Source organism: Hypomesus transpacificus, chromosome 17 (assembly GCF_021917145.1).
Source record: "Hypomesus transpacificus isolate Combined female chromosome 17, fHypTra1, whole genome shotgun sequence".
Lineage (NCBI taxonomy): Eukaryota > Metazoa > Chordata > Actinopteri > Osmeriformes > Osmeridae > Hypomesus > Hypomesus transpacificus.
In genome coordinates this window covers 10,560,295-10,574,349 of record NC_061076.1, presented here as the reverse complement: position 1 = coordinate 10,574,349, position 14,055 = coordinate 10,560,295, and the positions used below count along the sequence as shown (strand labels likewise).

Sequence of the window (14,055 nt, the reverse complement as noted above, 5' to 3'; positions counted from 1 at the left end):
GACTATCATTCTGTTATTTTTGCTTCATGAGGGCTATTTGGCTTTGTCTTGTTTCTGCATCATTTGTGTTTTGTGATTGTTGTATTTTACCTGGAGCTGTTTTTAATGACACATCCATGGCTTTATCTATTTCTTCATCTTTGATTGTGCTGCATGTTGCCCTTTTTCTCAAATTCATATTCCATTTGGGCGTAGGTCTTTTTCTAGGCACAAGGATGCACATGCGCCTTCATGGTGTTTGTCTGTTACACAAGTTACCACTTCATAATGGTTTCCATTTACATGGTTGAGACATATGTCACCCTCACCTTTGTTTGAAAGACTTTTGTAGATGTTCCAGCGGTCTGAATTAAACGTGTAGATGTCAGTATTTAACAGATCGGCTGCAGCCATTATTTCTAATTCTGTGCCCCATGTCTTTGAGTACATCATTCGTGTGATTTGTGTATGGTGTTCTACAGAGTTGTATTCAGGTCTCAGAAACGTTTTAAATATTTCCTTATTCTTCAATAAGTGTTTCACCACATGTTTGCGTACTTTCATGTGAAGGGTTTCATTGCCGCAAATTACAAAAGCCAATGACCGAAACAAGCAGTTACCATCTTTTTGAATAGCTTTTGATTCACACGGAGAACTTGGTGTGCATTGGCGAATTGTTAAATCGTCATTAGTATTTACATAGGGCAAATCTGGCATTTTTTAAGACTGTTAATGGGTTAAAACTCCATGTTGGCAGTGACACATTTTTAACCACGTCACTATTGTTACACAGTAGTTCTACTTCCTCACTTATGTTGACATCTGTTTCATGGCATTTTGGAATAATTTTAAATCCGTCTGTAGAGATATCTGTTTTTGCCCTTGCACTCCATTTGGTAGTGATATCGACTGTGCTGTCAATACACTCACTGCGTTCCTCTACTGTTAGATCAATACTTTTTGAAGTTGAAAGTGTTTCATCAGTACTAACAATGACATTGTTTTCACACAAGACGCTCTCATTTAGCAATGCATGATCAGACAGGCTTTTTTTGTTGTAGCTTTTGGCAAGGTTAGTTTTGCTATCAACAATAAATACCTCTTTCTCTACTTGTGGTTTGATGGCATTTGAATTGCGTTGCTTACCAGTAGACCTGGCCTTTTTCGTCACTTCTGTTTTGATGGCTTTTGATTTGCATTGGTTACCAGTAGACCTGGAAACTTGTACCAGTGATGTTACAGACCTTGTGTGAAAGTTATTGCGGTCTGAGACGTGCATTATAGCACTGAGTCCTGTTACCTCAAATGGTTTCCCAAAGGCATTCATTGACAATGCAAGTTTATTTATGTGCTGATTATACATATCATCAAACGTTTCATAGAAACAAACAACACTTTTCCCTGTTGAACTAACAAGCCCATCATAACTCCGTGAATGAGAATCAAACACTGCAAAACCATTAACATATTTGATAATGGCACATGTGCTTAGAGTTAATGTCAAAAAACAGCTCTCATCTGTTAGCAGGATTCTCTGCATGGCTTCATAAAGGCTTACAGATATATTTACCAAACCTGGATCATACTCATGTAGTCCAACTTTACCAGAAAATGCATGCCCATGATTTATTGTGAAACCGACATTATGCAGCACATATGATTTGGGCAAAACACTGATCATCAACAAACTGTTATTGCCTACAATCTGACCACATTTCTGCAATGACATATACATATTGTTTCCATTAACAAGAATATCATCTAGGTCGCTACTTTTCCATGTGCACACACTTTTCAGTTTATTCATCAACATTGCTGTTAAACTGTTTCTCACACATTGAAAATCTGCATTTTCTCCAAACATTTGATGTCCTTGGTGAAACAATCCTTGAACACATCCTCTTGTGTGCCTTACAGCCACTGTATTTGAAAGCACAACATTGTTAAGATCACATTTAGCATAGGATTGCAATGCTTTCAAGGGAGATTCAGGTATTATTTCAGGTATTGTTTCAGATATTGTTTCAGATATTGTTTCAGATATTGTTTCAGGTATTGTTTCAGGTATTGTTTCAGGTATCATTCCATGGTGAGAGTCACCATCAGAACAGTGTGGTATTGGCGCACACCTTACAGATTTTAGAGGCAGCGTGAACATTGTCTCACTGGCCTTTGAATGAGAATGTGAAATCATGGTCTCACAACTCGACACAGGCAGAGACTGTGAAAGAGACTCACAGGGCCTGAAAACAGATGACCCATGGGTCGGAAGAGGAGGAAAGTCAGAGATGGTGAAGGTTGGGGTGGGGCATGAAGAGGGAGATGGGATATGACATGGGGTAGAGTGGGGAGCAGTGGATAGAGAAAAATAAGACAAGGAACTGCATGCAGGATCAGCAGCCTTGAGGTTACGTCCTCTTTTACATTTCTTCTTAAGTGGCATCTGAAAAACAGGAAAAGCTATTGAAGAACAATATAACTACATGTAATAGTCTTAATATTTTCCAAGTCTATATGATTGCCATAAATCGTGACACTGGAAAAAATTGTAAAGGATTGTGGTTATGAATAACCAAAACGATATGATCCTTTTCAGTTGTGAAAACAATAACAAAACAATGCAAAATGTTTCATTTTAAACATGCAGTATATTTGTTAAAACTCCTATATTTGAATTAACGTAGGAAAAAATAACTTACAGTACCAGACTAACGTTTGGACACAAAGACAATATGCAGGGGTATATGCTGAGATCGCAACATCACAATACCAGGAAACTAAAACATGATATTTATTTACGTACAACAAGGGACTTGTGTCACAAAGAACACAATACAACTGCTAACTACCACTACATTACAGACTGCTTAGCGTCAAAAATATGTGTACGTTCGAATGTGGGTCCCTGAATGAAACATGGCCAAATATGTGATTCGAACATTCCAAACGAATTTTTTCCGATAGACAAAACTATGCGACAAACGCATAGTATGGCTTAAAAAATTATGAATTAGAAGGCTAGCAAACACTAGTATGGTAGTGGTATAGAGTTGAATTCTAGGTAAATTAGCCCGGCAGGCGGCAGCTAACTAAAGTACCTAGTCCCTGTTTTGGAAAAAATTCGAGGCGGTTAGAACCGAAACTGTACTGTACTGTAGCTAGTGGTACGTGCCAGTGGTATGTGACAGCGGCTAGTGGTATGTGCCAGTGGATTGAGTGGTACGTGCCAGTGGAGCAAGTGGTACGTGACAGTAGCTAGTGGTACGTGCCAGTGCCTCCGCTGGTACATGACAATGGCTAGTGGTATGTGACAGCGCCTCCACTGGTGCATGACAGTTACTGTTCTGTTGATAGTGGGACGCAAGTGTATGGCAGTTACATTACATTTACATTACATTTACATTTATGCATTTAGCAGACGCTTTTATCCAAAGCGACTTCCAAGAGAGAGCTTTACAAAAGAGCATAGGTCAATGATCATAACAACGAGGTAGTCCCAAACATTGCAAGCAGCCAAAACATAAAGCATACATTGTGAAAAAACTAAACAAGTGCCAAAAGGGAAGACCCATAAGAGCATGCAGTTATACAAGTTTACAAATTAAAACAACATGACCCACAAAAAGTACAGGACTGTACCTGTGGAAGAACAATCAATAGTTTAAATATTTCACAGCGAGTACAAGACTTAACTTCGTTATAACTAACCTACAAGAGCAACAAGTCACTCAATAAGAGTCATTGTGATCCTGGAGGAAACTAACAACAGGTCTAGCCAAACATTCCTAAGTGCCGTTGTACTCCCGGAACAAGTGCGTCTTGAGCCTTTTCTTGAAGGTGGGGAGACAGTCGGTGTCCCTGATGGAGGTGGGGAGCTGGTTCCACCATTGGGGGGCCAGGCAGGAGAAGAGCTTGTGTTGGGACCTGGCAGTCTTGAGCGGTGGGACCACCAGGCGGTTGCATTGGGTGTTTTGCTGATTTTGTTTACTGTTGTGCCCCGCGGCTATTTTAGAATATGAGAACAGGCTATAAACTTTTCATTTAGAAATGTAAGTTAAACTCTTTATGCTAACAGACTCCAAACCGTACTTTTGACATCTCACTACAAGCTTACCATACAAAGTAGTCAATTTAGAAATTATGTGTTGGTTTGACTGTAATATAAAGCAGACTTGTACACACATATTGACTTAGTAAAAACGTATTTTACTCAGAGTAACTGAATGCACATGAGCCACCGTCGTAGACTCTCCTACCTCTCAAATGCAAATGCATTATTGTGTTGTTTCAGCGCCTCCTAGTGACAGCGTGTATATCATTAATTGTAATAATTACAGTAAACATAGGTTGCCTACATTTGCAGTCAGGGGTGTCATTTATTTACAATGCTCTGCAAATAATGAAGAATTATGTTTTCTTTCTTCGTTTTAAAGAAAAAATGAAATATGAATGTGGTTATAATAACAAAGGGTTTGAGTATTTTCATTTTCCAAGACACTGTTAAATTGCAGTTCCCTCTCAGTCAGCACAGCCAGGTTACATTAGTTTTTTGTTTACAAGCATTTCTCTCAATAAAATAAGAATCAAAGCACACCATTAATATTTTCAATAGAAATAAATGTAAATGAAAACAGAAATAATACAATTCAAAATACTATTTTTACATACAAAACAGTCTAGAACTTCTATAGATTCACTCAAATACAGATCTTGAGGCAAGACACATCTCAGCCATGCACCGGAAAACGCTGTTGTTCTTTCTGAATCCTGTGTGTTTTGTTAAGTGGATGAAACAATTGCAGCCTAATTTTTGATATTTACATAAATGTATACTACATTTCTATGTTAAATTATTTGGGATTTAGCCTATGTTTAATATACAATTAATATACGCTTAAATTCAGTTACTCTGAGTAAAATACGTGTTCAAATCTGCTTTACATCAGTCACACCAACACAATGTCTAAATTGACTACTTTGTAAGGTAAGCTTGTAGCGAGACGTAAAAATTATGGTTTAGAGTCTGTTAGCACAAACAGTTTAACTTATATTTCTAAAATAAATGTATAGCCTGTTCTCCCATTCTAAAATGTTACACGACAGTCAACAAAAATACTGCAAGACACCCAATGCAACTGCCTACACTTGCGTACCACTATCAACAGAACAGTAACTGGCACATACCACTCGCTCCACTGGTACATACCACTAGCTACAGTATAGTACAGTTTCGGTTCTAACCTCTACTGAAATATTACTTATGCTGTTAGGACCATTGGAAATATTTTGAACTTACGCAGCTAAGGGCTGTCACCTAGCTCTAGTACCACTATCAGCAGTCGTTTTAGCCACTCCTCCTACTGTCAAATTACAAGCACGTGTGACCTTTTCCATTATCATCAAGTCTGCGACAAGAACCGTCCAGATTTTAACAAATCAATGAAAAGTTAAAAACACTAAAACAGATTTAAGCTTGAAATGTAATAAGGTGTAGGCAGAATTATATTTTTTTCTCTAAATAAATATAAAGCAGCATAGCTGCTAGACTGAACTGCAATTAACATTTGCTTGAGGCGTTTAATTAAGTCAAGAGTAAATTAACCCTAAACAAGATTACACCAACACTAAAATAAATGTAAAGCTTGGTAGAACAAACTGACAGTTATAGTACGCTCTGGATTCATTTCAAACGATCTCAGAAACTGGGAAACTCAAACTAGTTGAATGTCCTACTGTATACTAGCTAAGTCGTAATAGTGACACTAGTTAGACTAGGTCTTAAACTTGTAACAATAACCAGTACAAATATATAGACTAGTTTGTTTTCATAATTTTGAAGAAGCAAGAATACTTTCGTTTTCCAAACAAAAATTGGTACTGATGAACGCAGGTCTACCTCGTTTCTCGTTTTCTTTTCTGTTGTGTTCTTGAACTTCTTCTTCTTTTGACGTTGCCGGATGTTGAAAAAGGTGATGCGCCGCCTACTGTTGAGGACGTGAAGTTTGCATATAAATTGATATAAATGTTAAATTATAAGAATAAAAGCTCCTTTACTTCAATAATTATCTTCTTAATTTGTAGACTATCTCCTTCAAACAAAACGTCATAACACAATTGCTACATAGAGACCAAATTCACGATAGCCAGCTAGACAGCTCGTGACAGCTAATAAGCTACTTTGTAGGCTACAACAATAGGCTGAATGGGAATTTGAACTCGCATAGGGTTACAAGTCAGTCTCTCTATTCTCTCTGCAACACACCAACTGCTGAAATTCTATGAAGAGAAAGGGGAAAGTATTAGCGTTTTATAGGATGATGAATCTCAGGCAATGCACAACTAACAGTAGTCATGTGGTCTACTGGGCTGGGCAGGGCTCATGTTCAGCTGCTGGCGAGATAAAATCAAATATTCAGTAAGGCCGAATCTATGGTCCGATTAAAATGCACAACATGCACAATCACTGTTTCTCCTATGGTAAGTGTTAGATAAGCCAAGGTTGAAACAGCTCTAATTCAATAATATTGACATACCAATGTGAAATTGTTTATGGTACTTCAGAGAGGTGTCATCTTGAACCCTATAAGGTTTGAAAAACATATATATTTATATATATTTGATTTATTGACACAAAGAAATTGAGTCAATGTGTACATTTACATAAATACACCTCTTTCAGCCATTTTGTATTTTATTCAATTGCCAATTGAGCCATTCCCAGGCATGGAATACACAAAGTTGAGTAACTGGATAATAAAAAAAGCTGTTTCTCCAATGGCGAGCATTGTCAGATTTGGTCAAGGTTAAATTGCATGAAATTGCGCATGGTATTTCAGAATGATGTCTGCCTGTTTAACTAAACAAGTAATCAAAATTATGACAGACCAAAAGACTGTGCCTGGATTCGAACCTGTGACTTTGCAGGACAACGTTTCAACCCTTTGAGTTACCTGCAAGGCTGAGTAATCCTGGTCAGTTTCTGTATAAAAAAAGAAAGCTGTATCTCCTGTAGCATGGCTTGTTCGATTCGGCCAAAGTTTAAACAGCTCTAATTCAATGATCTTTTGACATATCAAGGTGAAATTGCGCATGGTACTTCAGAGCGATGTCGTCCTGTTTAACTAAACATATATTCAAATTTAACACAGAGTCAGTGTGGCTGGATTCAAACCTACAACCTTATATTTTGCAGGTCACCGTTCCAGCTTGTTGAGCTATTCTCAGTGTTGAATATTGTCATGTTCAGTTACTGTACGAAAAAGTCAGCTGTTTCTCCTGTGGTAAGCGCTGTTAGATTGAGCCAAGGTTGAAACAGCTCTAATTTAATCATATTGACATACCACGGTGAAATTGTTTATGGTACTTCAGAGAGATGTCATCTTGAACCCTATTAGGTTTGAAAAGCAATCAGTCAAAATTATATTTGATTTATTGACACAAAGTAATCAAGGCAATGTGTACATTTACATAAAGACACGTCTTTCAGCCATTTTATATTTGATTCAACTGCCTTAAGTAAAAATAAAATATGTGTCAATGATACATATCTGTACCATATTTCAAGTCAATTAGACCTTTGGTTTAACAGAAGAGGAATTTTGAAGATTTGAAGTTTTCACTGTACAGGAACATCCATCATGGCAGACCTTATAGGTCCTTGAGGCTTTTTTGTTCCCCATGAGAAAGGAGTCATGAACACCAAGTTTCAGAAGAATTGGAGCAATGGGGGGGAAATGCCATCACTTTGAAAAACGGACTTTAGGGTGTGGCCTGTGGCGCCCCCTATGGTCTGATGTGGCCCATAGTTGGCGTGGGGGTACCCACTCAGATGTAGTATCAATGTGCCAAATTAGAACATTTATGACAAGGGACTTTTTGAGATATTGGGGCGCAAGGAGAAGAGAAATAATAATAAAAAATAATAAGAATACCAACAATAACAATAGGTTCCCTCCTACCGGAGGAACCTAATAAGAATACCAACAATAACAATAGAATCCCTCCTACCGGAGGAACCTAAATATAGCTGCAAGCAGCGATGCAGGTTCCTCCGCAAAATATTATAAACATGTACACTTTAGAAGATCGAGAGTTGGACAACAAAAGAGCAAAACTACTTCATGTTTGGCCAACAACAGGCTGAATGGGGATTTGAACTCATGAGCATAAGGTTACAAGTCAGTCTCTCTATCCTCTCTGCTACACACCAACTGTTGAGATCGTATGAATAGAAAGGGCAGAGTATTAGCTTTGGTCAGCTTTGGGACAAAGGTTAAGAAACGGTTGACATTTCAAGGTGAAATTGCATGAAATTGTGCAAGGTATTTCAGAATGATGTCATCCTATTGAACTAAACAGATAATCAAAATGATGACAGGCCAAAAGATAATGGCTGGATTCCAACCTACTACCTTATACTTTACAGGTCACCATCCCAGCCCAATGAGCTATTCTCAGTGTTGAATAGTGTCATGTTCAGTAACTGTATTAACAAGTAAGCTGTTTCTCCTGTGGTAAGCGTTGTTAGATTCAGCCAAAGTTGAAACTGCTTGTACATTTTCTATGAAAATGGGACAACGGGATGACTGGGTTGCTGCTGTAAAGAATAACTTACTTATAGTTTTTTTAAAAGGTTGTTTGGAGTGCCATAACTTGTCATGGAAGGTGTTGGGGTCTTTTTTGAGCCTAGTGTAGGGTGAGGTGGTACGTGCAGGGAGTAGCCCAGGACAGAGGTCAGCTGAGGAGGAGAAACAGCCCCTTGTAAGGAATTAGGCTAAAGGGGAGACTTGTTGTTGTCCCATATTCACTTATGGGGTAAGAACGCTCTGGGTGAGTCACTCTCCCCTCCCGTTAGAATGTTCTTTTCATTAGGAAGTCAGGCCAGGATGGCCTGATAGCGTGGTGCCTTCTCTTTAGAGCCACTGGTTGCACAAGAATGACAAATGAGGGTGGACATCTGTGTATCTTGAACAAACTATGTGTTGTCTGATAATTGCCAAAGATATTTGTGTGACGTAGGTAGGACTGTATAAAAGTACTTGTCTATTGGATACATGTCAGACTTCTCTGGCTAGAGAAGTTCCGCGTGTGTTCCCAAGAGCCTATGCAATAAAGACGAAAGCCTTTGTAATCAACCTCTCGACTCCAAGCCTGTTAATTCTTACACCACTAAGAACCACTTTCGAGCCTCCAACAATTGATGACGCCGACGTGATTCGCTACATCTACATTTGGATAAGGTAGGCAATGAAAAAACCTGTGAAACCTTATGAATGCCTAGATACGAATCTTGAACTAGAGAAAGTAAAAGGCTTTGGAGGAGAGGAGTGGTTACAAATGCTTTAAATTGCTAGGATGTATGTTTCCCTGAATGTAAGGAAGATTGAATGTTAAATGTTTCTTGCTAAAAGCTTTTCTACTGTCGTACCCTGTAAACTCGGGCAAGGATTTTTCCGGCGATCTCTATTATAACCCGTATGTTTAGGTACAAATATACTATGGGCCTCTTTAAACAATATTCGAGTAAACTGAGGACATAACTTTTTAGGACTTTTTTGAATCTAGCAAAAGGGTAAAAATCAAAAAAGTCTGGACAAATCGTCAAGTAACCAACAAATGGTTAACAGTACGTGTGTGATGACTGTAATTGCGTTACGCTTCAAAACAAGGCTGTTGGGAAAATCATGTTAGCCAAAGATGTTGAAAATTCGACGAGCATCTGCGTGACTAACGTTTTCAACAGACCTCAAACAAATTATTATTGTAATATCCGTCCTGTCTAGTTACACTATTAACAACAAGTGACAGCAAAGTATAGAGGCCTCTATTACTGTTGTCGAAAGTGAGTCAGGACTAGCTATCCGAAAAGAGTCATCTTAAGACGTGCTGAAAAAAACGTAGTTAGATAGATATCCGTAGATAATGTATATAATGTATAAGAAAGCTATGTTTTTATGACATTCCGAGAGATGGGAGTCTTGGGAAGTTCCGAAAGTTCCTAAGGCAGCTGTGTTCAAAAGGCTGTTGAAAGAGCAAGAGGAACAAAAACACTAAAATCTCTGTTAAAATGCTAAAAAACATGTGTAAAATGGAGTCAGGTTAAAAACGAAGAAGAAAACCTATTGACTGTTTTGATATTAACACGTAAACCCTGACAAAATCAGCAAAGTTGAGTCTGAAACATGAGAGATTACGGCTGTTGCGCAATCGTTCCAGGCTCACTTCAGAAGAGTGGCTTGTAGGGGAGGGGGTGAGCAAGGGTTTTTCAAAATAAAGGCGTCGCCCTGAACAATGTGTGAATATCGTAAATCAGCAATAGATGAGAAGAATGAATATATAGGAGAAATGAGAACAATAATTTAACTAATTGATGAAATTACCGAATGTAAAATTATGAATTTAATTAGTAAAAATGTTCAATTTGAGAAATAATTAAAGTAATTAAAGTAAAGAACAAGCAAGTGCTGGACCTGGTAGAATTGTGGACTATGAATGTGCGTGTGCGGTTGAGAATATGTGGGCACACTGATTTTCAGTCTTTTTAAGGAAAAACTGCCTAATTACCCGTATAAAATTAACAGACAAGCCTAAACTAAGAACATGGCTGATCACGCACAAGAAATGGTGAAGAACGATAAATGTATGGAATTGAGAAGATAAATATGGAAAGGTTTAACATTGATGTTAACAAGGTCATAATCCTGAAGAGTTTTAATGTTTGTATATAAAGGATAGGAGTAAAGTTGTGACATAGGAAGCATTGTGTCTGCTGCTTTGCGGCCCGCTCGGCCCCCACCTTTTCTCATTTGGGACGAGGGTTTCCTTAGGATGAGAGGTGGGGGCCGGGCCCGGCGCGGGGCAGAGCAGGGAGCAGTGTGACCTGAACAGAATAAAATCAAATAATGGTGGCATATCCTTAGACCAACAGAAGAGGAAACATTAAAAAACAAGTAAATGTATATAATTTCAAGATAAGTCAACAATTTAAACTATGATAGGAAAATATCTGTGTAAAGTTTGTAGAAACTGACCGGAAAGGTTTCAAGGGGTTGAAATGTTTAAAGTAACTGTAAGCAAAAAAAATCTGAAAGTAAACTTGAAGGAATGCATATATAAGTTGTCTCACATTCTCTTCTCTCTGAACATTACAGACGGAGAGGCGAAAATCTGGCACAAGTACAACAAAAGGGTTTACACAAGCCCTTTCTCAAAGTGTTCATATAGGAAGTAATAAAAATAGAACTGTGTTTCTGTTGCGTGTGCAGAGTGATTTTCCCGTTCAAAAAGGCCACTGCCACATAAATGCTATGCACAAACACATACATACTATACAGGGGTATAGTCTTGAGAGTTTCTCCAAACTGATTCATATCTCATTATAGTTGGTGATAGAGAGGACAAGGGTTGTTTTGACTTGTTGAATGATATACCTGTATTTGAGCTTAGATCACCGAGCTGCTGTGCCTAACAGCTACCACCCGTGGCAGAGAGAGCAAGGATGCAGGAGGGAAGAGCAACCCCTGACCAGACTCTCTCTACAGCACCCCATGTGTTCCAGATGAGTACTAGCGCTGCCCCACCCAGAAGGACTTTGGTTGAGAGGAGAGGGGGGCAGAGGCAATGCCAATTCCAACAGGGGCAGATAATGAAATGCTGGAAACTGTTTTAACCCACGAACAACTTTTAGCAACATACTTCTACGTAAGATGTCTGCTGGATGAAGCCGAGCAGCGTGCCAAGGCTGACAGGATCCCAAGACCACATGATGACATCACTGATGTCCAAGCTGGGTTCCAGTCTGCAGTAGTGAGACTTAAGGTACAGGGAGTGGGAAGTACATCAATTGACTCTCTTAACAGGCGTCCTATGTCCACTGGAAAGACCCTCCATGAGCAGCCCAACAAGCTCCCAGATGGGGGTGTCGACGCAAGGGTGTATCTACTAACTGAAAAAGGACTGAAGGACCTCGAGAGAGACGTTGGAAAAGGAGCTCGCAAAGAATGCAAGAAAGGAAAACAATCTTCGACCATCCCCCTTCCAACTGCCTCATGCGATCCACCTACTGGCCAGGAAGATTGGCCGCCCCCTTACGAATGGGGGAATGGAGGTCAAAGGGCAATGACAGAGGCCATGCTGTCCCGAGGAAACCCCACCCTGCAACAAGGTAAAAAAGTACGGCTTTGCTGGGGATGTGGAGGAAAAGGACATTTTAAGCAGTCCTGCCCCGGCCGAAGACAGAATGACACCCCAGTTAGAGTTCCAGTGACGGAGGGCTGTGGGCAGCCACCTAGAGCAAGGTACGCATGGGTGCAACCACAAGCGGAGTCAATGCCGCCGCCATGCTGCCAAAGGGCTCTAACACATCTGAGACGGCACACCATACATGATTATGTAACACCAGGTAGAGACACACACAACACAAGAAGGTTTTGTTGAATGATGGGAAATACTTGCATAAACAATAAAAAACATCTTTGATTGGTTATGCTCTAAATAAGTAAACTGCCTGCATCGGTAGACAATTTTTGTTTCAGGAACCCAGTGGTTTGAGTGATTTGCTGTGGTGGACAGGACTAAAACAGGTACAGTTATTACAGTTTGATTAAATATCCCCAAACTCTGCTTGAAAGCAGGAGATATAAAGAAGAGGTCAAAATATTATTAATATGTGAAGGAATATGAAGAATTTGGGTTGTCACTGACTAACATATTTTTTCTATCCCTTAGGAATCGCATAGATATGAACTATGCGATGGGGGGAAGGGGGGATAGGAACAATTTGGACTATCAGTCTCAGAGACAGAGGCAATTTTAAATTGATAACTTATTTGATAGACAAGCAAAGCACACCCTAAGTAGTAACATCTATAATTTTGATAGCCTAACCTTTAGACTATGGTGAAGCTTTTTGTTGAAGATGTTTTGTAGGAAGTAGGGGAGGAGAAGGAGGAGAGAACGAGCCTCGGAGAAACCAATCAGTATCCAGCCTGGTGGTCGAGTCTCCACTAAAGGCAACCGGGGGAAAAGTCAACACCCCCGTGTAGAAACACTGCCTGAACACAGGGTCACGAGCAACGATGACCACAACACAGTTTGAAGGGTCAACCATGTGGTCCACCTGGAAGCACCATTATAAATCCCACATCAAACTTGGTCACACCTATAACAACTATTGACTCTGATTTCCCTGATACAGTACAGGACAGTGCTGTCCTAAAGGCAAAGCACACGAATGACGTTGGTTAACTCTCAGCCCTCGAACTGGGTCTGAGACTGAGGTTGAGAGCTTCCTGCTCGTGCCTCAGAAGTCAAGGTTGTGCTTAAGGCCAAGGACCAAATCCAGGGCCCGAAGTTACCAAGCCACCCTGGACAACGGCGAACAGTCACTCAACCCCTGCTCCCTGTTGAGGGATCAGAAAATGAAACTCAGCCGCCGAATAACAACAATCCCTTCCTGGTTGCGTTCCAACTGGGAAAAAGGGGGGTGATTGAAACAGGGACATGAGGTGGATGCAACAGCAATATTGTCATTTGAAATGTGAAACTAAAGTAATTGTTGACAAATGCCTAGGTGGTTTAGGTTGATAGAACCAGGGTTTACTGATGACATTAACGATGTTTGTTGGCTCTGAGTTAACACCTACCAGAGTCCACTGCCCGTGCATGGAGAACAACTGGCGAGTAGCAGAGGAAAATAGGGTCTGGTGATGTATGCCTACATCCACATTGTTTCTGATGGAGTTTCACAAAAGCTATGACTAAACTAAACACACTAAGTTTGAAGCTGTTGTGGCGATATATCCATCTCTCTGTCCCGGTTTCTATAAAACTCACCTCCATTATGATGACAGAGTCAATAAGACTCTCCCCTGAACACAGAAGTATCCTGTTCCTGGACTGTATCTAATTCCAGGAGAAAGTAAAACCAGATCCAGATCCAGGGGTCGAGCCAGGGAAGGTTCACCAAAGAGGGCCAGCACCAGAGGCCATCGACCTCCAACAGCCCCACTCGTGCAGCCGCTAACAGAAGTGCAGCTGAGCGAGCAGGGGACGATCCTGACAGACCCCATAGACCCC

General features: G+C 40.0%; 2 protein-coding genes across 3 annotated transcripts; one reads left to right on the top strand and one right to left on the bottom strand.

Annotated features, from left to right (window-relative positions):
- Window positions 1-134: 134 nt before the first annotated feature.
- On the bottom strand, window positions 135-5,912 carry LOC124479467. The gene is made up of 3 exons (XM_047038221.1): window positions 5,876-5,912; window positions 1,280-2,422; window positions 135-203 (listed from the first exon to the last, which is right to left on the bottom strand). The coding sequence occupies exons 2-3, from the start codon at window positions 2,420-2,422 to the stop codon at window positions 135-137; spliced, it is 1,212 nt and encodes a 403-aa protein (XP_046894177.1). The 5' UTR covers window positions 5,876-5,912.
- Window positions 5,913-9,037: 3,125 nt separating this feature from the next.
- Window positions 9,038-12,751, top strand: LOC124478952. Of its 2 annotated transcripts, none has more exons than XM_047037376.1 (2): window positions 9,038-9,218; window positions 11,425-12,751. In XM_047037376.1, exon 2 carries the CDS (start codon window positions 11,599-11,601, stop codon window positions 12,412-12,414), a length of 816 nt encoding a protein of 271 aa, XP_046893332.1. In that variant the 5' UTR covers window positions 9,038-9,218; window positions 11,425-11,598; the 3' UTR covers window positions 12,415-12,751. The 2 variants fall into 2 exon arrangements, with proteins under 2 accessions (XP_046893332.1, XP_046893333.1); XM_047037377.1 differs by having other exon boundaries at window positions 9,067-12,275; window positions 12,497-12,751.
- Window positions 12,752-14,055: the final 1,304 nt, after the last annotated feature.

Coding starts and splice junctions, on each gene's coding strand:
- LOC124479467 (XM_047038221.1), bottom strand. CDS start 2,422: ATGCCACTTAAGAAGAAATGTAAAAGAGGACGTAACCTCAAGGCTGCT. Junction 204..1,279: donor CCTTTGGGAAACCATTTGAG/GTAACAGGACTC, acceptor CCTTGTGCCTAG/AAAAAGACCTACGCCCAAAT.
- LOC124478952 (XM_047037376.1), top strand. CDS start 11,599: ATGCCAATTCCAACAGGGGCAGATAATGAAATGCTGGAAACTGTTTTA.